This window comes from Musca domestica, unplaced genomic scaffold, assembly GCF_030504385.1.
Source record: "Musca domestica strain aabys unplaced genomic scaffold, Musca_domestica.polishedcontigs.V.1.1 3, whole genome shotgun sequence".
Classification (NCBI taxonomy): domain Eukaryota; kingdom Metazoa; phylum Arthropoda; class Insecta; order Diptera; family Muscidae; genus Musca; species Musca domestica.
This window is the reverse complement of record NW_026712299.1, coordinates 3,087,731-3,113,353: the sequence shown is the minus strand read 5'-3', so window position 1 is coordinate 3,113,353 and position 25,623 is coordinate 3,087,731. Positions and strand designations below refer to the sequence as shown.

General features: G+C 31.7%; 1 protein-coding gene across 6 annotated transcripts in view; it reads right to left on the bottom strand.

Annotated features, from left to right (window-relative positions):
- The window catches only part of LOC101898918 (protein bunched, class 2/F/G isoform), a 552,467-nt gene that overhangs the window by 122,818 nt on the left and 404,026 nt on the right, over positions 1–25,623 (bottom strand). For all 6 annotated transcript variants that reach the window (XM_059124571.1, XM_059124572.1, XM_005174864.4 and 3 more), the window contains one exon: positions 14,480–14,531. In XM_059124571.1, the coding sequence (XP_058980554.1) occupies positions 14,480–14,531 (52 nt within the window). The remainder of the gene's footprint in view (positions 1–14,479; positions 14,532–25,623) is intronic.

Sequence of the window (25,623 nt, the reverse complement as noted above, 5' to 3'; positions counted from 1 at the left end):
ATAAAACACAATTATAGGAAACATGAAAGGGTTAATCAAAAGAGAATAATTAAATTCCTTCATTTGGTATTGGCCAAGGCCCCCGCATTTATGGTTAATACTTTTCAATCAGAGAGATTATGGATTAATTTATTTATATTTTGTAGGAGGTCACCCGTATGTGCGACTGATAATGCCTGGCACTGGATGAACTGTGGCAATGTCATTTCTTAATCTCTGATGTCCTTATGAATAATACATTTAAGGTTATTTCTTTATGGAAAATGATTTTTTTTAAAATATTTTTTTAAAGTCCTCCACAAACGTGATTTTTTCTAAAGTCTCGACAAATGTGTATTTTTAAAAATATTTTTTGAAGTTCTCAACAAACGTAGAAACTTAAAAAAAAAAATTTCTAGAGTCTCGCCAAATGTGGATATTTTTAAAATATTTTTTCAGGAGTCCTCAACAAACGTGGATTTTTTTAAAAATATTTTTTGATGTCCTCAACAAATGTGGATTTTTTTAAAATATTTTATCTAGAGACCTCAACAAACGTGGGTTTTTTAAAAATATTTTTTCTAGAGTCTTCAACAAACGTGGATTTATAAAAAAAATTTTTAGAGTCTCAACAAACGTGGATTTTTTAAAAAAAATTTTTTTGGAGTCTCCAACAAGCGTGGATTTTTTTAAAATATATTTTCTGGAGTCTCCAACAAGCGTGGATTTTTAAAAAATATTTTTTTCTGAACCCTCAACGTGGATTTTTTAAAAATATTTTTCTCGAAGACCTCAACAAACGTGGATTTTTTTAAAAATATTTTTTGAAGTCCTCAATTAAAGTAGATTTTTTTTTAAATATTTTTTCGAAATCCTCAATTAACGTAGATTTTTTTAAAAATATTTTTTGAAGTCCTCAACAAATTTGGATTTTTTAAAATATTTTTTTTTCAGAATCTCAACAAACGTGGATTTTTTAAAAATATTTTTTTGTAGAGTCCCAACAAACGTGGATTTTTTAAAAATATATTTTTTGAAGTCCTCAACAAACGTGGAGTTTTTTAAAAATATTTTTTTGAAGTCCTCAACAAACGTGGAGTTTTTTAAAAAATATTTTTTCAAGGGTATCAAAATACGTGGATTTTTTAAAAATATTTTTTTAGAGTATCAAAATACGTGGATTTTTTAAAAATATTTTGTCTAGTTTTTTTGTCTAATATTTTTCTAATATTTTTTTTCCTCAACAAACGTGGTTTTTTTAAAAATATTTTTTCTAGAGTCCTCAACAAACGTGGATTTTTTAAAAATATTTTCTTGAAGTTCTCATCAAACGTGGATTTTTTAAAAATATTTTCTTGAAGTTCTCATCAAACGTGGATTTTTTAAAAATATTTTTTTGAAGTTCTCATCAAACATGGATTTTTTAAAAACATTTTTTCTAGAATTTCAACAAAACGTGGATTTTTTAAAAATATTTTTTCTAGAATTTCAACAAAACATGAATTTTTTAAACATATTTTTTGAAGTTCTCATCAAACGTGGATTTTTTAAAAATATTTTTTTGAAGTCCTCAACGAACGTGGAGTTTTTTAAAAATATTTTTTCTAGAGTATCAAAATACGTGAATTTTTTAAAAATATTTTTTCTTGAGTCCTCAACAAACGTGGATTTTTTAAAAAATATTTTTTTAGAATCTCCAACCAAGTGGAAGTTTTTAAAAATATTATTTTTAAGGTCTCAATAAACGTGGATTTAAAAAAAAAAAAAAATTCTAAAGCCTCAACAAACGTGGAATTTTTTAAAAATATGTTTTCTAGAGCCTCAACAAACGTGGATTTTTTAAAAGTATTTTTCTCGAAGACCTCAACAAACGTGGATTTTTTTAAAAATATTTTTTGAAGTCCTCAATTAACGTAGATTTTTTTTTTTTAAAATATTTTTTCGAAGTCCTCAGCAAATGTGGATTTTTTTAAAAATATTTTCTTTAAAGTCCTCAGCAAATGTGGATTTTTTTAAAAATATTTTCATTGAAGTCCTCAGCAAATGTGTATTTTTTAAAAATATTTTTTTGAAGTCCTCAGCAAATGTGGATTTTTTTAAAAATATTTTCTTTAAAGTCCTCAGCAAATGTGGATTTTTTTAAAAATATTTTCATTGAAGTCCTCAGCAAATGTGTATTTTATAAAAATATTTTTTTGAAGTCCTCAGCAAATGTGGATTTTTTAAAAATATTTTTTTTTTTGAAGTCCTCAGCAAATGTGGATTTCTTAAAAATATTTTTTCTAGAAGACTTATGGGTTTTATCGATAAATTTAAACCTCCAATTGGCAAAACACAAAATATTGTTGTTCAAATGTCAACTAGTCTAACGCGAGCCCCGATAAAAAATATGCCTTAACAGTAAACAAGTTAAGATAAAACAGGGTAACACAAACACACGCCACGCTTATTTTGACAAGAAAAAAACATTGAAAAAAAAAACAACAACATTCGAGTCAAAACAAACAAACCAAGAAGCAAATAACAACAGAAATTAGGCTAGATAAGATATTGAAAAAAAAATCTTAAAAAACGGAATAAAAAACCAAATGTTATTGAAATTCTGTGTAAACAACTTTCATCTTTTTTGCCAGCTTCGCTAGCCGACAAATGGCAAAAAAGCTCAAGCACACACACAGACACACACGAAAAAAAGCTTTCCCCTTTGTCGAGTCAAATATGATTAAATCAGAAAGTAACAACAATTGAGAAAATCATGTCTGGCTGGCAGCGGAGGAAAAAAAGTGAAAAACTCTAAACGAGACCAGAGGCATTTGTCAGCGCCTGAACTGAGTGAATGATCACTACCAGGATCTTTTCTAAACGATGCTTATAGAAAATCAACAATAACAACAAAAACTATTTGCAATAGAAAGTTGTTGCCGCTGCAGTGGTGAATGTAACCCATCCCATCTATGGCAAGCCATTTTGTTTTTGTTTAAGAATAATTTTCAATTTTCCTTCAGATACCAGAAATAGCCGGATAAATTATCATTGTTTAATGCCATAAAGACGGCCGGCCATTCGATTTCTTCAAGAAAGTTCCAAGTTGGAAAAATACCCGGAGACAATAGTTTTTTTCCACATCTTTTTTTGTTTTTCTAAAGTTGTCATTGCGATGACAATCAAAGTAATGAAGAGATGGCACGCGCTTTGTATTGTCTATGGGGACGACATCAATTCATTTGAAGTTTTTCTTTCTAGAAAAACCCCAACAGTGGCAATTTTGTTGCCTTTTGTGCAATTAATAGCCTCCCAATACATCTTCATAAGGAACCGAGAGAGACTAATAGAGGCCAATAAGTGTGGCATGGTTAAATGGCTGGCTTGTTATGATGGCAAATTTAATGGATTGTTATGAAGCAACATTATTAAGGAGACAACAAATGAGAATTTTTAACAAATATTTTTTAAAAATCAAAAACACGTGCATTTTGGATTTTTTAAAAATATTTTTGAATTCCTCAATAAATGTGGAGTTTTTGAAAATATTTTTTTTTTTGATATCCTCAACTAACGTGGATTCTTTCAAATATTTTTTTGAAGTGCTCAGCAAACGTGGATTTTTTCAAAATAATAAAAAAAATAATAATAAAAATGTTTTTTGAAAGCCTCGACAAACGTGGATTTTGCAAAAAAAAAATTGGAGTCTCAACAAACTTGGATTATTTAAAAAAATATTTTTTCTAGAGTCTCAAAAAACTTGGATTTTTAAAAAATAGTTTTTGAAGTCCCCAAAGAACGTGGATTTTTTTTAAATATTTTTTCTAGAATCTCAACAAACGTGGAGTTTTTAAAAATAACTTTTTTAAGTTCAATCGTCGAATTTTTTTAAATAACGTCCTTAACTATGGTGGATTTTTTAAAAATTATTTTTTAAGTCCTCAGCAAACGTGGATTTTTTTTAAATATTTTTTTAGTCCCAACAAATTTAAATTTTTTTTGTATTTAATTTTTTTTTGAAATCCTCAACAAACGTTGAATTTTTAAAAATATTTTCTTTAAGACCTCAACAAATGTGGATTTTTTTAAAAATAATTTTTCCAGATTCTCAACAAACGTGGATTTTTTAAAAATATTTTTTCTATAGTCTCAACAAACATGGATTTCTTAAAAATATTTTTTTTCTAGAGTCTCAAAAATGTGGATTTGTTAAAAATATTTTTCTAGAGTTTCAACAAACGTGGATTTTTAAAAAATAATTTTTCTAGAGTCTCAACAAAAGTGTATTTTCTAAATTTTTTCTAGTCTCAGCAAATGTGGTTTTTTAAAAATATTTTTTTGAAGTCCTCAACAAACTTGGATTCTTAAACAAAGGTGGATTTTATAAAAATATTTTTTTGAAGTTTTCTACAAACGTGGATCTTTTGATAAAAATATTCTTTTAAGTCCTCAACAAACGTGGATTTTTTAGAAATGTGTTTTTGAAGTCCTCGACAAACTTGGATTTTTTTAAAAATATATTTTTTTCATGTTTACAACAAACGTTGATCTTTATTAAACATATTTTTTTGAAATCCCCAGCAATTTTGGATTTTTAAAAATATTATTTGAAGTCCTCAAAACAAACGTGAATTTTTTAAAAATATTTTTCTAGAGTCTCAACAAACGTGGATTTTTTAAAAATATTTTTTGAAGGGTCCCCAACAAACATGGATTTTTTAAAAATATTTTTTTAAGACCTCAACAAAAATGGATTTTTTAAAAATATTTTTGGAAGTCCTCTACAAACGTGGATCTTTTTAAAAATTATTTTTTGAAGTCTTCAACAAACGTGGATTTTTTAAAAATTATATTTTTAAGAGGCTTCAACAAACGTGGATTCTTTAAAATTATTTTTTTCTAGAGTCTCAACAAACGTGGATTTTTAAAAAATATTTTTTCTAGAGTCTTAACAAACGTGGATTTTTAAAAAATAATTTTTCAAGAGTCTCAACAAACGTGGATTTTTAAAAAATAATTTTTCAAGAGTCTCAACAGTCTTGCAATGGAATACAACAAACGTGGATTTTTAAAAAATAATTTTTCAAGAGTCTCAACAGTCTTGCAATGGAATACAACAAACGTGGATTTTTAAAAAATAATTGTTGGCAAGTCTCAACTGTCTTGGGAGAGCCTATAACAAACGTGGATTTTTAAAAAATAATTGTTCGCAAGTCTCAACTGTCTTGGGAGAGCCTATAACAAACGTGGATTTTTAAAAAATAATTTTTCGCAAGTCTCAACTGTCTTGGGAGAACCTATAACAAACGTGGATTTTTAAAAAATAATTGTTCGCAAGTCTCAACTGTCTTGGGAGAGCCTTAAGAGTCGTAAAGCTTGAAGACATTTTGTAGGCATCAAATGAGGATGTTTTTCAAGAGTCTAAAGACCCAAAGCCCTTTGCAAAAAAACGTGAATTATAGGATATATTTTTCAATAGCCTTAATATATATTTTCAAAATTAGTTTTAAAAAATTTTTTATTCGGAGTTTTCCAAGCCCTAAAAATGGGACTTTCAGCCCTTAGAACAAACCTATTTTTTCAAATATTTTTTTAAGACCCGATTTCCCATACATTTTCAAAATTTCCAATTTCTTCAAGTGCACTTCTTCTCGTGTAAGAATTTTCCAGTCCTTGGTTGCCAGGGAAAATATTATTTTTTTATGTAAATCAATTATTGCTCACTTTCCAGATTGTTCTTCTTCGTGTTCGCAGTAGCTGCAACAAACTTCAATTATGGTAATTTTTATGAGGACTTTTTTTATCATTTTCGCATCTCTTTTTTGTTTGTTTGGTACGCAAACATTTTCATTTCCATTTTTTTTTCTGTTTCTCACTTCGCCACCAAATGAAGGAAAATTCAATTGAAGACAAATCAATTGTTGGTCATCAAAAAAAATAAACATTCGATTTATTTTTAGCTCTCAAGAACTTCTGATCAATACAAAAATAGAACTTGTGGTGGTTGTTGATGATGTGTGGCGAATATTACGCATTGAGAGCCATGTAGATGGGTGGAGGGTGTCGGAGGGATAGAAGAAGAGCATTACACAAAACGTTGTAATTGAAAATTGAATTTAAATTGAAATGTTGCCGTTGCGTACCAATTATGCAAGGCTTGGCGCACATGGATAAGTGTCGGGGCAGCCAGAAAACAACAAAAGTGTTGTCCCCTTCAATTAAGTGGCAGAATATTCGAAAAAAAGACAAAATATATAAAAAATTAAATTCAGAAAGATCTAGCAAGAAAAGGGGAAAATGGAAAAAAGTTTTTAAAAAGTGTGGAAAAATTTATTGGCAATAAATAATTCAAATATGAAATTTGCATGAAAATGCAAATAAAATATATTATTGCCTACTTTTAGGCATTAATGACATACAACTAAAATGAAGCCTATTTTTAGGTATTATGAAGTAATATTATTCAAGGTGTTCGAATGTATTCTTAAAAAACCACGTCTATTGGGGCTGAAGAGACTACAAAAAAAAGTTCTTAAAAAACCAGGTTTGTTGCGTCCGAAGCTCTTCAAAAATATTCTAAGAAAAACTTTCATAGATACATATTTTTTTTTCATAATTCTGGCGGCTCCTCGTTTATTGGGTCCCAAGAGTCATTAAAAAGCTTTCTGAAAAATCCAGGTTTGGAACGTCCGAACCTCTGCAAAAATATTCTAAAAAATCTTCATTTTTTAGATACATATTTTTTTATAATTCTGACGGCACCTGAGAAAATATACGATAAGATGAAAAAAAACTGTAACCAACTTCAGACTGCTGTCATTCCTGAGCCACTCATCCGACAGCTATTAAAATTATTCCAGTGACAGCTCATTATATTGTTTACAAGCGTACAAAAGCGTTTTGGTGAGAATTTCCAGAAAAAGAGTTATTCGCGAAGGAATTTAAGCGTGATAGTGTGATCTCTTTATATTTGGCTGGAAAACCACAAGTGGCTATCGTTAGAGCTCTCCAGCATTTAAATGTGAATAAATCTTTTGTGTCTCTTACAATCTCTCGTTACCGTGACACTGGCTGGTAACGTAGCCCGACGTCAAGGAAGTGGACGGAAGAAAACAGCAACATCAGCAGAAATGGTTCGAAAAGTAAAGAAGCGACTTGATCGAAACCAACCGTGTCGCAGCGGCCGAAAAATGGCTCGTGAGGTGAACTTATCGCAATATTCCATTCAGCAAATATTGAAGAATGAACTCGGGGTAAAGCCATTGAAATTCCAAAAAGTGCGAGAACTTACACCGCAGCAGAGAGAAAATAGACTCAAAAGAGCTAAAGAGTTGCTTCGCATGGCCGAAAGTGGTGAACTGCCGAAATTGGTTTTCTCCGCTCCGATGAGAAAACATTCGTTGTCCAGCAGTTTGTAAACAAACAACACGATCGTGTTTACTTGCCAATGAGGTCAGCTGAAAATGTGCACCCTTGGTGGGCTGGCCACTAGAACTCAAGCGTCGGCCATGGTGATGGTGTGGGCCGCCATAACAGCCGATGGTCGCTCTACGATCGTATTAATCGACCGTAGCATCAGAATAAATGCCGAATATTATCGCGAAAATATTCTGGAGGGTGTATTCAAGCCTTGGGCGCGTGAACATTTTGGCCGCAGACCTTGGACATTTCAACAGGTCTCAGCACCATCGCACTCAGAACGCCACCGCCACCCAAGAATGGTTACAAAACAAAATGAGGTTCCTCGCTTCATTTCCAGCGCACAATGGCCACCAAAATCTCCGGATACCAATCCCGTTGGACTACTGTGTCTGGAGTATTTTGGAAAGCAAGGTTGGCCCTAATGAATACCAAAGTGTCGATCACCTCAAACAAGCGCTTCGCCGGTAATGGGCCAATATACTGCAGAGCAACATTCGAGCAGCGTGTGACGGTTTCATTGGTCGTTTGAAGGCCACAATTCGTGTCAAATGTGACCAATTCAAACAAATATATAAACTTATTTTAAAATTTGATGCTATTTCCGACATTTTTTGCTTTCATTCAATAGAATTTAAAAAAATTAAAAATTATGGCCTTTGATTTTGTTGCATTTTTTTTTTACTTCACCCTGTATAATTTAATAATAATAATAATAATAATAATTTTTTTAGGCATTATGAATTAATATTATTCAGAGTCTTTGAAAATATTCTTAAAAAATTCACGTTAATTTAGCCTTCTTAAAAATCCAGGTATGTTGCCTCCAAAGGTCTTCAGAAATATTTTAAACAATCTTCATTTTTTAGATATAATTTTTTCATTATTCTGAAGGCTCCTGAGAAAATATTCTTCATTTGGATTCGAACTTAAATATTTACTCTCAATTTCTAAGAGTTTAAATATTAAACAACAAACTTTGATTTCTTAATTATAGCCTACTTTTGGGCTCTCCTTTATAAAAATTATCTACAGCAACCTACAAGGATCTGATTGCATGAAACATAAAACCAATTTTCGTTAATTTGTTCTTAACAAATAACTTTTTTATATTTCCTAAATGACATTTATAATTATAGTTGAATAACAGAATATTTAGTTCAAGGTTCAATTACCAACCATCCAACCAACAAATGTTCGAAATTCCTGAAAAAATGTTATAAATTATCCAAAATCGAATTTCATAAATTATCGACTAGGGGTCAACATTTCCCCACCACCCAACGATTTACAGTAACTGGGTCATCAAAATTACATTATTTTACCACATTCAAAATACCGTTGTAATTTATGGTATTTTAATAGCATACTTTTAGGAGAGAAGAAAACAAACGTTTATAACATTCAATTTACCCACACACACAATACACGAAGACCACTTCGTGCTATCAAATAGGTCGCCATAATTTATTTGTACTCTCATCCTTTTCAACAGTAGGTGACCTTAATGAACTTGACACCACACAAAAAGAGACAAAGAGAGAAAGTAAAAATGGCAAACATTTGAAGTGATAAAACAATGCATACTTTAAGGCGAAAAGTTATTTTAGCCCAAATGATTTTTTTTGAGACTTTCTTTTTATTTAATTTTCTGAATAGCCCATAGAGTTGCAAAATGTGGATATTTTGAAAACCTTCAGAGTGAGGAAAGTTATTTTTTGAAGACTCTTCTTTCATTATTTCAGATTGTTTTTAAAAGTTGTTAAGAAACATATTTTAAGGAGTAAATGATTTTTCTTGGAGACTTTCTTTTTAAATATCCTGAATAGCCCAAAGGGCCACGAAACGTGGATTTTTTAAAAAATCTTCAGAGTCAAGAAAAGTAATATTTTAAAGAGCCTTCATGACCATTAACTTGGATTGTTTTTTTCAGAATTGCTAAGAATCTTTGGGGGAAAATTCCGATTTTTAAAGCTATCTTTGTACATTATTTAGGTCCTAAAAACATGGATATAAACAACTATTTTTTTTTTTTTTGAAATCTTCAGATTTTTTAAAAATATTCTCCGAAACATTCTGGGTTTTTAAATATATTATTCGCTGACCATTAAGAGCCAATATCTGAGGAATTTTGAGTCAACAACATAGATTTTTAAAACTATTTTTGAGAAGGCTTTAGATCGTCGATAGTTTGAATTGTTTCTCTAAAGAGAAGAAGCCACAAAGTTTTTTTTTTTAACATTCATAAATTTTGAAATATTTTTTTAGACCCTTCTAACACAGCAACGTCGATTACGAGCAAATTTTTTGAAGACCCTGCTGATTAAACGTTAATTCTTAATTTTTAATTTTTTTTGAAGATTGAAGATCCTTCAGACCCAATAAACCTGGATTTTTAAGAGCATTTATTGAAGACCCAACCATCGAGGATATTAAGAGCCAAAGGTAGACCCATAAGAGATATTATCCGAAGAGCTTTTAGCCACAAAAACCGTGGATTTTGAGGAATAGTTCTGAAAACTCAGAAAAAGAAGTGTAGTTTAGGATTTTAAAAATGCTTTTAGATATTCTTCAGACCCCTCAAAAATTTTTGTTCAGAATATTTATTAAAGACCCAACAAACGTAGATTTTTCCATAATATTTTAAGGCCTCTCAGAGCAATTAAACGTGGATTTTAAAAAATATTTTTGAGGACCCTTCAGAGCCAACGTGGATTTTTAAAAATATTTTTTGAAGACCCTTCAGGGCCAACTTGGATTTTTAAAAATATTTTTCGAAGACCCTTCAGAGCCAATGTAGATTTTTAAAAATAATTTTTGAAGATCCTTCAGAGCCAGGATTTTAAAAATATTTTTTGAAGACCCTTCAGAGCCAACGTGGATTTTTAAAAATATTTTTGGAAGATCCTTCAGAGCCAACGTGGATTTTTTAAAATATTTTTGAAAACCCTTCAGAGCCAACATGGATTTTAAAAAATATTTTTTGAAGACCCTTCAGAACCAACATGGATTTTTGATAACAATTTTTGAAGACACTTCAGAGTCAATGTGGATTTTTAAAATTATTTTTTAAGACACTTCAGAGCCATTCGACGTGAATTTTTAAGAAAATATTTTAAAGACCCTTCAGAGCCAACGTGGATTTTTAGGAATATCCAAAAATATTTTCTGAAGACTCTTCAGAGCCATTAGACGTGGATTTTTAAAAATAATTTTTGAAGACCCTTCAGAGCCAACGTGGATTTTTAAAAATATTTTTTGAAGACCCTTCAGAGCCAACGTGGATTTTTAAAAATATTTTTTGAAGACTCTTCAGACCCATTAAAAGTGGATTTTTAAAAATATTTTTTGAAGACCCTTCAGAGCCAAAGTTTTTCAGGCGGATTTTTAAGAAAATTTTAAAGATCCTTCAAACAAAAGAAAGACAAAAGAAACTTGTATTTTAAAGGAAATATTTTTAAGACCCAAACGTTAAATCTTAAGAATATGTGGAAGACCCTTGCAGGTCGAATGAACAAGGACTTTCAAGACCCCTGAGACCCAACTAAATATGGAGTTTTAGAAAATATTTTTAGAGACCATTTAGCCCCAATAAAAATGGATTTTGAAAATATTTTTATGAGCCGATTTCTTAATTATTTTTCTTAGAAATCTTAGAGCCAAAAAATATATTTTGTAATATCTTTTAAAAAAAGATTTTTGGAAGATCATTCGAACCTAACAAGTGATTAAGTTTTTAATTTCAATATCGAAAAAGTTTAAAAATCTGAAAATTGGTGTGAAGGGTTTCGTCGTTATTTGAGGGACTCATCACCCATACTTCCTGTGACTTTAAAAAGATTCTCCCCATCTGAAGAATGTCTTTCTACTCACAACTTTTTCTTGAAAACCGACTGAAATCTGTCTCTAAAAAACATATTCCTCATTTCTGTTGAAAAAGCGTTTCATCATTTATTTCCTCATGGAAAATTATCAAGGAAATTCTCAACATTATCTCCGTGATTAAAAATTTATAAAGCCAATAATCATCTGTTTTCAATATTTCAGCTGGTTTTCGTGGAAGTTGTAAAGAAATATTTCCACTTGGAAAAAAATTGCTTCCCCTTAACCTCAATGTCAACAATTTTTTACAAGAAATACTCATGCACTCATATTATGTGCCCAATTAAGTAGCAGAGCCTACTCGTATGTATTCCGGTTTGTGAATATTTTTTTTTTTTTTTTGACACGTTGTTAACAATTTATTTTTTATACAAAATTCAATTTTCTTCAGCTAGACCCTTAACCTGCGCAGGCAATTTATTGGCTCGTGTTTTTTAATGATATTATATTCTTTGTTACGTAGGAAAATAATATATTTTTTGGTAATCACAAAATAATTTATTTGCAATTTAAAAAATGGTCATTATTCATGTTTTTTAAATGCCCGAAAAATATTTGAAATAAATTCTTGTACGTCATAAGTCGTATAGAAAATATTTTAATTTTTTAATTCAAAAAAACATTGACACATCGTCATCTGTTGAAGAACTCTAGGTTTTATAAATGTCTACAAGAAACAAACAAAAGGAATTTTATCTTCAGAAATTCTATTGATTTGTATATGTTTATATAAGATCCTTTACAGGACATGTAGGAATTTTGGAAGATTTTTTATCCCGAGAATGAAAAGTTTTTAGAATTTTTTTTATTTCTTAATGGTTACAATAGAAAATTATTTCGAAACACATTGCGATGGTCTATCAAACACAATATCTTGAGTTTTGAAAAAATTAGAAAAAAAACTTGATTTTTTGGATAAAATATTTTTTGAATCGGAAATATGTTAGGAATATATTCGAAGGATATTTAGTAAGAATCAGAGTCCAGTTTTTGAATAATTTTAAAGGACAGAGCCGATAAGAAGGGATAGAACATTTGACGTCAAGTCCAATAATATTGAGAATTTTCAAATATTGTTCAGATGCCACAAACTTGAATTTTTGAGGACCTCTAGAGCACTAATTGCAATTTTTTTATTTTTTGGAGAGATTTAGGAGCCGATTTTAAAGCCAAGATGCGTCCACTCCTGAAACAAATTTTTCGGAGACTTTCAATGATAAAAATGTTGATTTCTCAAAGAAAAAAAACATATAAAACGCCTTCAAAGATATAAAAAAATAAAGAAGAAGAAATTTTATAAAAGGTCTTCTAAGCCAAAAAAAAAAAAAAAAAAAAAAAAAAAAAAAAAAAATTAGAGAACAAAAGAGAAATTCTCCAAGCCAATTGTTTTTAGAACATTTTTGAGAGACTTCTCTAATTCAACAACCGTGGATTTTACAGAAAAATTTTTATGAAGTGAAGTAAGAAATTAAAATAAGTAAAAAATAGCTAAGTTCAGCCAGGCCCTCCAACATTTCGAAGGAACTTGAAAAATTTAAAAAAATCCGAAAACTACCACTTAAATGAAAATCGTTATATGGAGACTTTGCGAAGACCGGCTTACGAAATTTGTTGCCATAGGCTGTAGTACCCATTAAGAACTTTAAATATGAAATTTGAAAAAGTTCCAGTTAATAATGTCGCTAACATCATTATAATTTAGAACATCGGGAGGTACCGTTATATGGGAGACATACGAAAACGTAAATATGCACACGCAATTTTTTACATAGGTTGTAGTACCCATTGCGAACTTTAAATACGAAATTTTAAATAATATGGCTAAAATCATGAAAATGTCGAATATTGGGAGGTACCGTTAAATGGGGGCTATGCGAAAACGTGAACCGACATGGCCAATTTACGGACTAAACCTGTCAACTGGTAAATTATGTACAATTTTAGCCTTATATCTCAATTCGTTCGAAAGATAACGTGATTACAACATACAGGCGACCAGACAGACACACAGACAGACGAACACCGCTAAATCGTCTTAGGATTTTACGCTGATCCAAAATATATGTACTTTGTAGGGTCTATTATGAATATTTCGGGAAGTTACAAACGAAATGACAAAGCTAATATACCCTCCATAGAATGGTGGAGGGTATAAACCAATTTAGACCTCAAATAAATTTATGAAGCCTTAAAAGTTATTAGTTTTGGATTTTTGAAAAAAATGTTGAAGAAGCCAAGAAACTTGATTTTTTAAATACTTATGAGAGAGATTCACAGGCCACAATCGAATATTTTAAAATGCAAATTTAAAAGGGCTTAGTTAAATTGGTTTTAAGGCAATATTTGACGAAGACAAAAAAGTGGATTTTTAAAAAATTTTTGAGAGACCTTCAAAACTAATTCTTTGATAGAATTAAGTTTTAAGAAAATATCATTCTGAAAAATATTGATGTTGTATTTAAAACCAGTATCATAAGAATTTTGAAGAGCCTTTTATAAATATTTGAAAAAAAATGAATATTTGATTTCTAGGTGGCGTTGGTATACACATTTGTTCCGCTTAATACAAATTTGGCAATTTTAACGACCCTACAGGAAAAAATCATTCCGGAATAGGTTCTTGGGTCTTGGCATTTCTTTTCTGCATTTATTCGTATTTTTTCTTCGATATTGCATTAAGAAACCACATATATTTTCAATGCTATTTGTTGATATCTGTATCCGCCATCTATATTTCATTTACAAATCATTATCATAAACAAAGCATATATTTAGGAGCCTACTAAAAATCGATTCAAAACATAATTCGAAGAGTCATTTGTTATATAATCAACTACTACTACTACTACAATTTTGAAGAGCCTTTTATAAAGTATATGAAATATTTCATATCTAGATGGCGTTGATGTACTCATTTTGTTCCAAGTGAAGCAAAATTGACACTGTGTGGGTATATTGACAATTTTAGCGATCCTATTGAAAAAATTGAATTGAAAATCTCTTCTGTCGAACGCCATATATTCCTTAATAACCAAATTGCTGAAAGACTTTTAACACAAAAATTGTTTGAAAGAAATCAAGAATTTCTTGAGAGGAATTTTGTTTTAACAACTTCTTAAATGGCATTAAGCTTTAAACTTTAGTATTAATTATTATTATTAATTATTATTTTTAAATTATTTTGTAAAAGTTAATTTTATAAATTGGCGTTACTTACCATTGCTTGCTCGATTTTATTATCGATGGCAACTGCACTTGTTCCAGATGCACTGAAAATATACAAAAATAGGGAATATTATTAATATGATGCTTATAGATAATCATTTTTAAAAACAGAACATTATCGATGTCATATTTATAAAACAATCCAACCCACATTAGCTCATAAATACTATTTTAAGTGTCTATAAAATGTAAGTTATCTGGAACAATTTTTTCGCCATTTAGCAATTTCATTAGGTTGATTGCCGTCATAAACTTCAAATGGTTTATGGCCCCCATCAATTGGCCATTTCAAATTGAAAATAAAATGGAATATACTTTATGGGAGATAAAACAAGAAAACAACATTTAAGTTTATTGCCTACTTTAAGGAGTGCCTAAACAATGTTAATAATTATTTTTTCTAGAAATCATGAAAAGATAGTTCACTTTTAAAAAGTAAAGGAGTTAAATAGTGATTGAATGAATGTTACCATCATACAAAACGACTAAAGTTAGGAAGGGAAAATTTGACATAAAAAGGTCACTAGTTATGCAAAGGTTCGGAATGAAGAGGAAATTATAAAAATTCGTCGAATAAGGTTTCGTTAAACACCAAACATAAATTTGATAGGGCGCCATCTTTATGTTGATATTTACAAAATCCATTTTGACTGAAAGATAATTCGATTGTCAAGGTGGCGTTCGTTGCAGTTATGTATTCTTCTCATTAAATATCAGCATGCAAAGAAAGGTGGATTTTCCATGTCAAGAGATAAAAAAATAGGGAATTTCACTATTTTGCTAGAACAAGAATCCTTTTATATTTAAATTCCTATTTTTATTCTAAAATAAAATTAAATATTATGTCAAATTATAAATTGCCATCTGGATGTTGATATCGTTTAAACGATATTTAAATGCAAAATGATTAGCATACTTTGGGGCTGATAAATTAGACTAACGAGATAACCTAACCGGTTTTTATACTCTCCACCATATATAGTATGGAGGGTATATTAAGTTTCTCGTTCCGAAAGTATACATATTTTTGATCGGCGTAAAATTCGAAGACGATTTAGCCCTGTCCGTCCGGCCATCTGTCCGTATGTTGTAACCACGCTAGAGTCAAAACGAATAAAGATAGGAAGCTAAAATTTTGCACAGATCAGTTTTTTGTCTTCAGGCAGGTCAAGTTCGAAGATGGGCTATATCGGTCCACGAGAACGTATAGCCCCCATATAAAGGTACCCCCGATATTCGGTATTTTGATGATTGTAGCCAAATGTTTCAATGAAATTGTTTGAAAATCCACAAACGGAGTTCTTTCCGAGTACTTTACACCCTGGAAGAGTTTCGTCTACATAGGTCCACGATATCGTATAGCCCCCATATAACGGTACCTCCCGATATTCGGTATTTTGATGATTTTAGCCACATTTTTTAAGGGAGTTGTCTGAAATTCTACACAAGGAGTTCCTTGTGGGCACTTTACCCCCTGAATGAGAATTGTCCATATAGGTCATTGATATCGTATAGCCCCCATATAACGGTACTCCCCGATATTCGGTATTTTAATGATTTTAGCCACATTTTTCAATGGAATTGTTTGAAATTCCACACAAGGAGTTCGTTGTGAGTACTTTACCCCCTGGAAGAGTATTGTCTATATAGGTCCACGACATCATATAGCTCCCATACAACGGTACCCTCCGATATTTCATATTTTGACGATTTTAGCGTCATTATTCACCGAAATTGTTTCAAATTTCGTATTTGAAATTCCTAATGGATACTACATCCTAAGACAGAAAATGAGCCATGTAGGCCCACGTCTTTATATAGCCCCCATATAAAGCTACCTCCCGATATTCGGTATTTTGATGATTTTAGCGACATTATTTACCGGAATTGTTTCAAATTTGGTATTTGAAGTTCGTAATGAATACTACAGCCTATGACAGAAAATTGTCTGTGCAGGTCCACGTCTTCGTATAGGCCCCCATATAAAGGTACCTTCCAATATTCGGTATTTTGATGATTTTGGCGACGCCGTAGTTCTTTCAAATTCCGTATTCAGAGTTCGTAATGGGAACTACAGTCTGTGAGAGAAAATTGTCTATACAGGACCAGGTCTTCGTATAGCCCCGATATAACGGTACCTCCCAATATTCGATGATTATGGATGATTTTAGCTACATTATTCATTATTCCAATTTCTTTTCAAGTTTCGTACTTGAATATTGTAAAGGCTTATGACAAAAGTTGCCTATGCAACTTATATAGGGGTCGTATAGACCCCTATATAATGGCTATAATCGGCATTTTTAATATTTTAACAGAATTTTTTATTTATTTATTATTATTATTTTTTTTTTTTTTTTGAGAATTTCAAAATTCGTTCCAAATGATTTTTTACTTCTTTTTGTTTTAATAAAATAATAAAAGGAATCTGAAATTATTTTTAAAAAATTAAAACAACGTTTCTTGATATTTCAAAACAATTAATCAAAAATAGCGCCATCTTGATGTTAAGAAACGGGTAGTTTAGGATAACTTTGGGGTGACAAATAAAACTGGATTATGAAAATAGCAATCAGTGACCGAAAACTACTTTTTTTGAATTTTCTGGACTAATATTTCTCAGACAACAACTGGAGGTTCAATCCACATCAAGATGGCGCCCAATGTGAGATTTAATAGCCATTTAATTTCAATTAAATATTTTGATGAAGATCAACAGCAAAGGAGCAAGAAATGTTGAGAAATTATTTAATACTAAAATCTGGAAGAGGCACACTTTCCCAAAATCGTACCTTAAGACCCCTTCGTAAGTCCAATTTTTCCTTCTAAAATAATTGAATAATTCCCAACATTTCTTATTACATAAAAACAATTTATTCCATAACAACAATTTGTTATTGCAACTATTTCCATTGTTATATGAAAAAGCCATTATTAATTTTCCGCGCCAATGTTGCAACCAACAACAACAATTTGCACAATTAATTTGTGTGAAATGCAAGAAAAGTCAACCAAAGCAAATGAATAAAAGAAAGAAAATAATAAAAACAAAATTACTGCCATCAATTTCCTTAATTATTTTAATATTATTTTTGCGCTTTTGTTGTAGTTGTTGTTATTGTTGGCTATTGCATATAATTATGTTGTTGCCAGTTAAGCTGTCATGTAGCTGATGATTGTCAGCGAACGACGACGACGTCGTCATGTTTTCACATCAATCTTATTTTTTGTTTTCCATGTCTCCTTGCTTTCTGGAATGAAAATGTAAGTGTGGCAAAGTTGTTGTTGTTTTGTGTACAATTTTCATGTACAGTAACAACAACAACAACAACAGCAATATGGACATGGTTGTTGGCCATAAACTATTATGCAAGTCATTGATGAAAACTACATCATCATCATCATAAGGAGCAGCCACCACAGCAAAAGACGACAGCAGCAACATCACCACCAATCAGTTGAGACCGACCCGGTTTTTTGTGAAGTAGAAATAAAAAAAAATATAAAAATGAAAACAATTTTTTTGGGTTGGCAAAAGAGTTACTGGAATACTCTATATTTAAAAACAAGTAAAAAAGCTTCGGCCGGCCCGAAATTTGAATACCCTCCACCATTTAGAACAAATTTGGAAATTTTCAAAAAATAAAATTCTTAAAAAATTCTATTAACATCTTAAAAATACCGAATGTAACCGTTATAATGGGGTCTATACGACGTGGACCTACATAGGCATTGTTTTTCATAAGCCATTACCATATTCAAATTCGAAACTTGAAATAAACGGTGAATAATGCAGCATCATCAAGCAATCATCAAAATTTCGTATATACGGAGGTACTGTTATATAGGAGCTGTACGAAGTCTTGGAACAGCATAGACAATTTTCTGTCGTAGGCTGTAGCATCCATTACGAACTTCAAATACGACATCTCAAACAATTTCGGTGAGTATTGTACCTAAAATCATTAAAATACCGAATATCATCAATACCGACAATTTTCTGCCTTAGGCTGTAGTATCCATTACGAACTTTAAATACCAAATTTGGAACAATTCCGGTGCATAATGTCGCTAAAATCATTAAAATACAGAATATTGGGAGGTACTGATATATGGGGCCTATACGAAGACGTGGACCTGCACAGACAATTTTCTGTCGTAGGCAGTAGTATCCATTACGAACTTCATATATCAAATTTGAAACAATTCTGGTGAAAAATGTCCCTAAAATCATTAAAATACCGAATGTCGGGAGGTACCGTTATATGGGGGCTTTAGGACGAGGTGGACTTGCACATACAATTTTCTGTCATAGGCTGTAGTATCCCTTACGAACTTCAAATATCAAATTTGAAACTATTCCGGAGAATAATGTCCCTAAAATCATCAAAATACCGAATTTTAGGAGGTACCGTTATATGGGGGCTATGTGATAACGTGGACCTACATGGCCCATTTACGAACATAATCTGCCTATTGACAAAATATACGTGTGTGCAAAATTTTAGCATTCTATCTCAATTCGTTTGAAAGATAGCGTGATTACAACAGACAGGCGGACTTGGCTAAATCGTCTTAGAATCTTACGCTGATTAAGAATTTGTTGGGTCTGACATGAGTATTTCGAGGAGTTACAAACGGAATGACAAAGTTAATATACCCTCCATAGTATGGTGGACGGTATAAAAACAGAGAATAATGCAACTGAGCACATATGCATTTAATGTTTCCAGTTCAGATCTGATATGTCGACCGCCATCTATATCTGAGTAATCAGACTGCCATTTTGGACAATATCAATCCGTAGTTTTAAATGTGTAATGAAAGGTTAAGAACTCTTTTAAGAAATATAATGTCAAATATATAATCTCTCTAAAAAATATGAGATTATTCCGCTTATAGATGGCGCAGGTATGCACATTTTGTTCCCATAATTAAAATTGACCCTGTTGGGGACATATCGATAACATGAAAAATATATGGACCTGGAATACAACTTCAGACTGCTGTCATTTCTAAGCCACTCGTCCGAGAGCTGTTAAAATTATTCCAGCGACAGATCATTATATTATTTACAAGCGACCGTGGCATCACAATAAATGCCGAAAATTATCGCGAAAATATTCTGGGGGTGTATTAAAGCCATGGGCACATTTTCGCCGCAGACCTTGGTCATTCCAACAGGACTCAGCACGGGCCACCCAAAAATGGATACAAAATGAGGTTCCTCGCTTCATTTCTAGCGCACAATGGCCTCCAAAGTCTCCGAATTCCAAGCCGTTGGGCTATTGTGTCTGGAGTATTTTGGAAAGCAAGGTTGGCACTAAAAAAATACCCAAGTGTCGATCACCTCAACCAAGCGCTTCGGAATGGGCCAAAATACTGCAGAACAACATTGGGCAGCATGTGACGGTTTCATTGGCCGTTTGAAGGCCATAATTTGTGCCAAAGGTAATCAACTCGAACTAAAATTTATTCTAAAATTTGATTCTATTTCTGATATTTCTTTCTTTCATCAACAAAATTTAAAAAATAAAAAAATTATGGTTTGTTTGACTTGCTTGCATTTTTTTATCTCACCCTATATACATCTTTCCTATTTTTATAAGCCCTCTTCCTCACAATTCCTTAAATTTATCATACACGGAACGCCATCTACATATAAATAGCTTAATTTGTAGCATTTATGTCTTTTGACACATATATGGCGCATTAATAATTAAATTAAGATATTTGACATATCTGCATTCAAAGAATTTTTTAAATAAAAAATATCAGCTAGGAGTAGACTACAATTCGTAACCAACATTTGATGTAGGGTGCAAAAAAATATGACATAGCTAAAAATAATATTTTTGGGTTTATTGGTTTTTATGTTTTATGCAATAATAAAAAATTACAATAATTTGCAAACATGATTATGTGAGTAAATGAGAAGATTAGGGGGATTGGTCCGTCAGCCAGCCAGCCAACCAAGCATATCAAGTGTTTTTTATTGGAAAATTGAAAGAGTTATAAAAAAATTAGTTCATGTTTGTCTAGAGATTTGCCAAAAGATATTTATAAATATACCAACGATTAATGATGGCAACTTCAAAACAAAGTTTTCAGGTCAATTGAGGGAGATAAATTGCCAAAAAAAAAATGATTTTTTGAAAAATATAATTGAATAACAAAATTAGAGTTTGCTTAAGAAAAGATAAAATTATTGCAGCTAAGACGTTTCTGAAGTTAAAATTAAAGAAAATATAGGATTTTAAGAATTTCGCCCTGGTTTTTTAATAGGCGCCATCTCGTTGTGGATAGTGTACGCAGGAGTTGCCTTCTATAATATCATATAAATTGAAGAGCATACTTTGGGGCTGATAAAATGGCAAAAGTATTTTTTATTTCAAAAAAAGTTATCGCCGAGGAAAGTGTCTGAATTGCCCGGGTAAACAACTGAAGCTAGGGCAGATCTAAAAAAAACCTGGACTACATAAACGCCATCTATGCTTCAATTTCGACGTATTTCTAAGCAAGTCTTTCATTTGACAATGGGGCATGCATAAAGTCGCCTCTTTCTTTTGCAATATGTATTCCATTTCGTATTTCTAATTTCATTCAAATGGTCTTTGGACTTTAGATCAACCTCCCGTTTTTCGAACATTTTCAAATAATATTTTTAATATTAAATTATTTTCTAGTTCAAAAATATCTCAACAGATTATCTATGTACGTCAATGCTGCCTATAATACCAAAATTAACTTTTTCAAAAAGAAAATTTTCTTTTGATGACTCACCATGAGAGGCAGGCAAGTCAAAAATCTTTATAGCGGAAAATTTTCCAACATTTATAAAGAAATAAATTTCGAAAAAAAAGAAAATAATTAAAATTTAAAAATAAACATATGTCATTTTGAAAAGTCAATCCCATACCCTCGTCGGCTAGGTTAACATACCCCCAGGACAATTACATGAACATTCGTTTTATACTAAATGGCGCAAATTGTTTAAAAACAACAAATAAACAAAACGGAAAATGCGCCAAACCAGAATATGGCAAATTATGGCTGCTGCCATAACAATTGCCACATAAATAAATTTACTGACCGTAAACAAATAATAAAATAATTATTTTCTATGGGTTATTGTGCGGACGCTTGTTTTTTTGTTGCGGCTAATGGCTGGGTAATGATGAAGATGGGCAGTCGGATTTTGACAAGAATTACAATAACACCGAGAAAAGAAAACGAATTTGCGTCGTTGTGACGCCATCAAAAATTGCCAAAAATAATTCTGACAATTTGGGTGACAAGTTCGTTCTAATGAAATGTCATATGTCAATGTCCTCTTTTTGAAATTAAACTTCTTATGAAAGATCCAGCTATGGACTTTTTATTTAAAAATAAATATTTTCAAGGATAACCTGTGGAATTTATTAAAAATATTTTTAAATTTCAAATCTTGTTTTCGTTAAAGAACCAACAGCGGATTTTTATTAAAAAACAATTTTAGTCTTTAAGTTTTCAGAAATTATTTGAAGAAACATCAGAGCCATAAACATGCTGTGTTTAATGAACATTTTCAAGGACCAACGGAGCTATATTCGGGAATTTTTAAGGCATACCTTAAGGATCAAGAAAACTTAATTCCTGGTTATATTTCTATAGGGACCAAAGGAGCTTTAAAAATTCCATATGATCTACAAATCTCCATTCATAGATTTTATTAAAAAAAATTAAAAAAATTGGGTTTATTAAAAAATCTGAAATTTAAATTTTTCGACATTCGTTTTTGATTTTTTTTTTTCTTCGAAACAAATTAAAAAGTATGTGTTGGTTTTACCGACAGATGTATACCCTCAGGCAATATTCGATTATTTAAATATATTTTGATATTTTTATTTTGATTATTCAAATTGTTGACCCTCTATGGAGTAGATACCGATTTGAATATATTTTGAATTTCGTGTCGGACCTAAATAAATATAATATAAATTTTGCGATGAGCCAGGTTTGGACGATATTGGCTACTTCTTTCCCTTTATATAAGCGTTTTGTTTTTCAAAGTCTTGAGCCCTGTGTGGGGGAGGTGAGGTATCAGAAGGAATGGTCCGATATCCTACCATCTTTTTAGCAAATCTTGTATCGATAGAAATACTGCGACGTGCCAAGTCTGAATGGAAACAGATCGAGTTGTATAAGCTTCATGGATGTAAGATTCTGGTACCTCCCCTTTTTTAAGGAGTGGGCCGATATATCCCATCTTCACAGCAGATCTTGTGTTAGTAGAAATAATGGGGCGCGTGAATTATGAAGAGAACCGGATACTTATTTCGGATTTTATGGTCGGACAGTGTGTTGATGGAAATATTGAGATTTGCCAAGTCTGAATGGAATCAGATGTTAATTTCGCTGTTTATGAGCTTTATGAATATTCAAAATTTTGACCCTTTGTGGGGGAGGTACCAAAAGGAGTGGGCCGATATATCCCATCTTCACAGCGGATCTTGTGTTAGTAAAACTAATGGGATGTGTGAAATATGAAGAGAACTTGATGCTTATTTCGGATTTTATAATCGTTTTGGTTATTCAAAACATTGACACATTGTGGGGGAGGTACCAGAAGATATGGTCCGATCTCTACCATCTTTGTAGCAGATCTTGTGCTGATGAAAATATTGAGAAGTGCCAAGTCTGAATGGAATCGGATTTTAATATGGCGTTTTATGAGCTTCATATATATTCAAACGGTTGAGCCTTTTGTGGAGGAGGTAACAGAAAGAGTCGGCCGATATCTTCCATCTTCACACCAAACCTTGGATTAATAAAAGTATGGCGATCCATGTAATGTGGAGGCAATCGGACTATTACATCACATTTTATGAGATTTTCATAATAAGATAATTATTCAAAATTATGACCCTTTGTGGGGGAGGTACTTGATGGAGTGGAGCGATATTATCCATTTTCGCACCTGACGTAGCACTTATGAAAATATTAGGATTTGCAAAGTTGGAGCAAAATTGGATTATTTTTTCTCTTTCTGTGCAGTAAAATATTTATTGTGAAAATTTTGAACTTTTGTGGGAAGGTATCAGAAGGAGTAAACCGATATATTCCATCTTAACACCAGACCTTGGATTAATGAAAATATTGCGATGTATGAAATTTGAAGACAGTCGGACTCTTACATCACATTTTGTAAGAGATAAAATTATTCAAAATTTCGACCCCTTTGTGGGGCAGGTACTTGATGGAGTGGACAGATATTGTCCATTTTCGCACCTGAGCTAGCACTCATGCAAATACTAGGATTTGCAAAGTTGGAGCAAAATCGGATAATCCTTTCTCTTTCCGTGCAGTAAATTATTTATTGTGAAAATGTTGGACCTTTTGTGGGGTAGGTACCCGAAGGAGTAAACCGATATATTCCATCTTAACACCAGACATTGGGTTAATGAAAATATTGGGATGTATGAAATTTGAAGACAGTCGGAATCTTACATCACATTTTATGAAATTTTTATAATAAGACAATTATTCAAAATTATGACCCTTGACTTGATAGAGTGGAGCGATATTATCCATTTTCGCACCTGACCTAGCACTCATGCAAATACTAGGATTTGCAAAGTTGGTGCAAAATCGGATAATCCTTTCTCTTTCCGTGCAGTAAAATATTTATTGTGAAAATGTTGACCTTTTGTGGGGAGGTACCAGAAGAAATGGACCAATATTACCCATCTCCGAACTCGATCTAAGTTTGATAACAATATTATGATCTATCAAGTTTGGAACAAATCGGATACTCCCTTCGAGAGTTATTGGGCACACCAGCCAGACAGACAGACGGGCGGATGGAAGAACGGCCGGACATCGCTAGATCGACTTCAAATGTCCTGAAACGGATTTGGTCCAAAGAAACCCACGGCCTAAAAACTTTATAACGATGAGGCACGTTTTGGTCGTATCTAATGATATATACACTCTCTAGCCATATGGCTGAGGGTATAAAAATTAAGAATTCTTTTATTTACAGAATTCCATTTTTTTTTTTCAAAGGACAATATTGAATAGGTTTTCCGTAAAATACAAATTAATTTAAATACTATGCTTTATATTACATGAATATTTTATTTTATATCCCCAATGGAAGGTCATTCCATTATCTACTACTGGACACGTACAGCATCATGCTAATAACCAGAAAAGACCAGACCCCGAGCGGCCAGTGAGTCCATTTTCTGTCTGTCTGTCATCAGGACGTGCTCTTTTCTTTCAAAGAAAGAAAAAAAAACGCAAAGTACGTGACAAATATAACGGAATAAATATTAGCCTTTAACTTGAGCACTGAGGCGACAAAAACAAAGCGAAAATGTTATTTGAGGTTTTTCTTCGTCGTCGCCTTCATCTTCTTCTTCTTTATGCAAGTTTTCCTTTTGTGTGTAAATATTGAACGACGAAACAAACAAAGGCGTTCAAAATAAACAGCCGTAAAATCGCAGCTACACAACACAACAGCGATCAGTCATTTGCAGCAAATGGCAAATAATGAATGAAAATTGTTTTTTTTTATTTTAAAAAAGTGTTTTTTTTTCTTGGGTTTTTAAGTTCATATTTGCGGTAAATATGAGCTTTAATGTTTTATGGCCAATGATTTTTTTTTTATTTTTCTCAACAGAGTATTTGCTCATTTTAACAATGTTTACCAGGGAATATAGATGACGTTATTGTTTTTTATTTATTTATATATTTTTGTTGTTGTTGACAATGAGCAAATGATGGCGGTAAGAGGGGTTAATGAACCCATGAAAAATCCAGAAAGTTTATTTGCATTGCAATCTCAGGCCAAGGGCAAAGAGTTGTGCAGCGCCGGAATGAAAAGTGAAAAATATAAAGAGGAACAAAAAACAAAAACAATTATTGGGAAAATATTTCGAGTGCTATGAAAATTTGATGTGAAAAGGAAAGGAATGTCATATGAAATATTTTTATCAAGAATATAGCTTTTAATACCGAATATCGGGAGGCACCGTTATATGGGGGCTATATGAAGACGAGGACCTGCACAGACAATTTTCTGTCCTAGGCTTTAGTATCCATTACGAACTTCAAATACCAAATTTGAAACAATTTCGGTGAATCATGTCA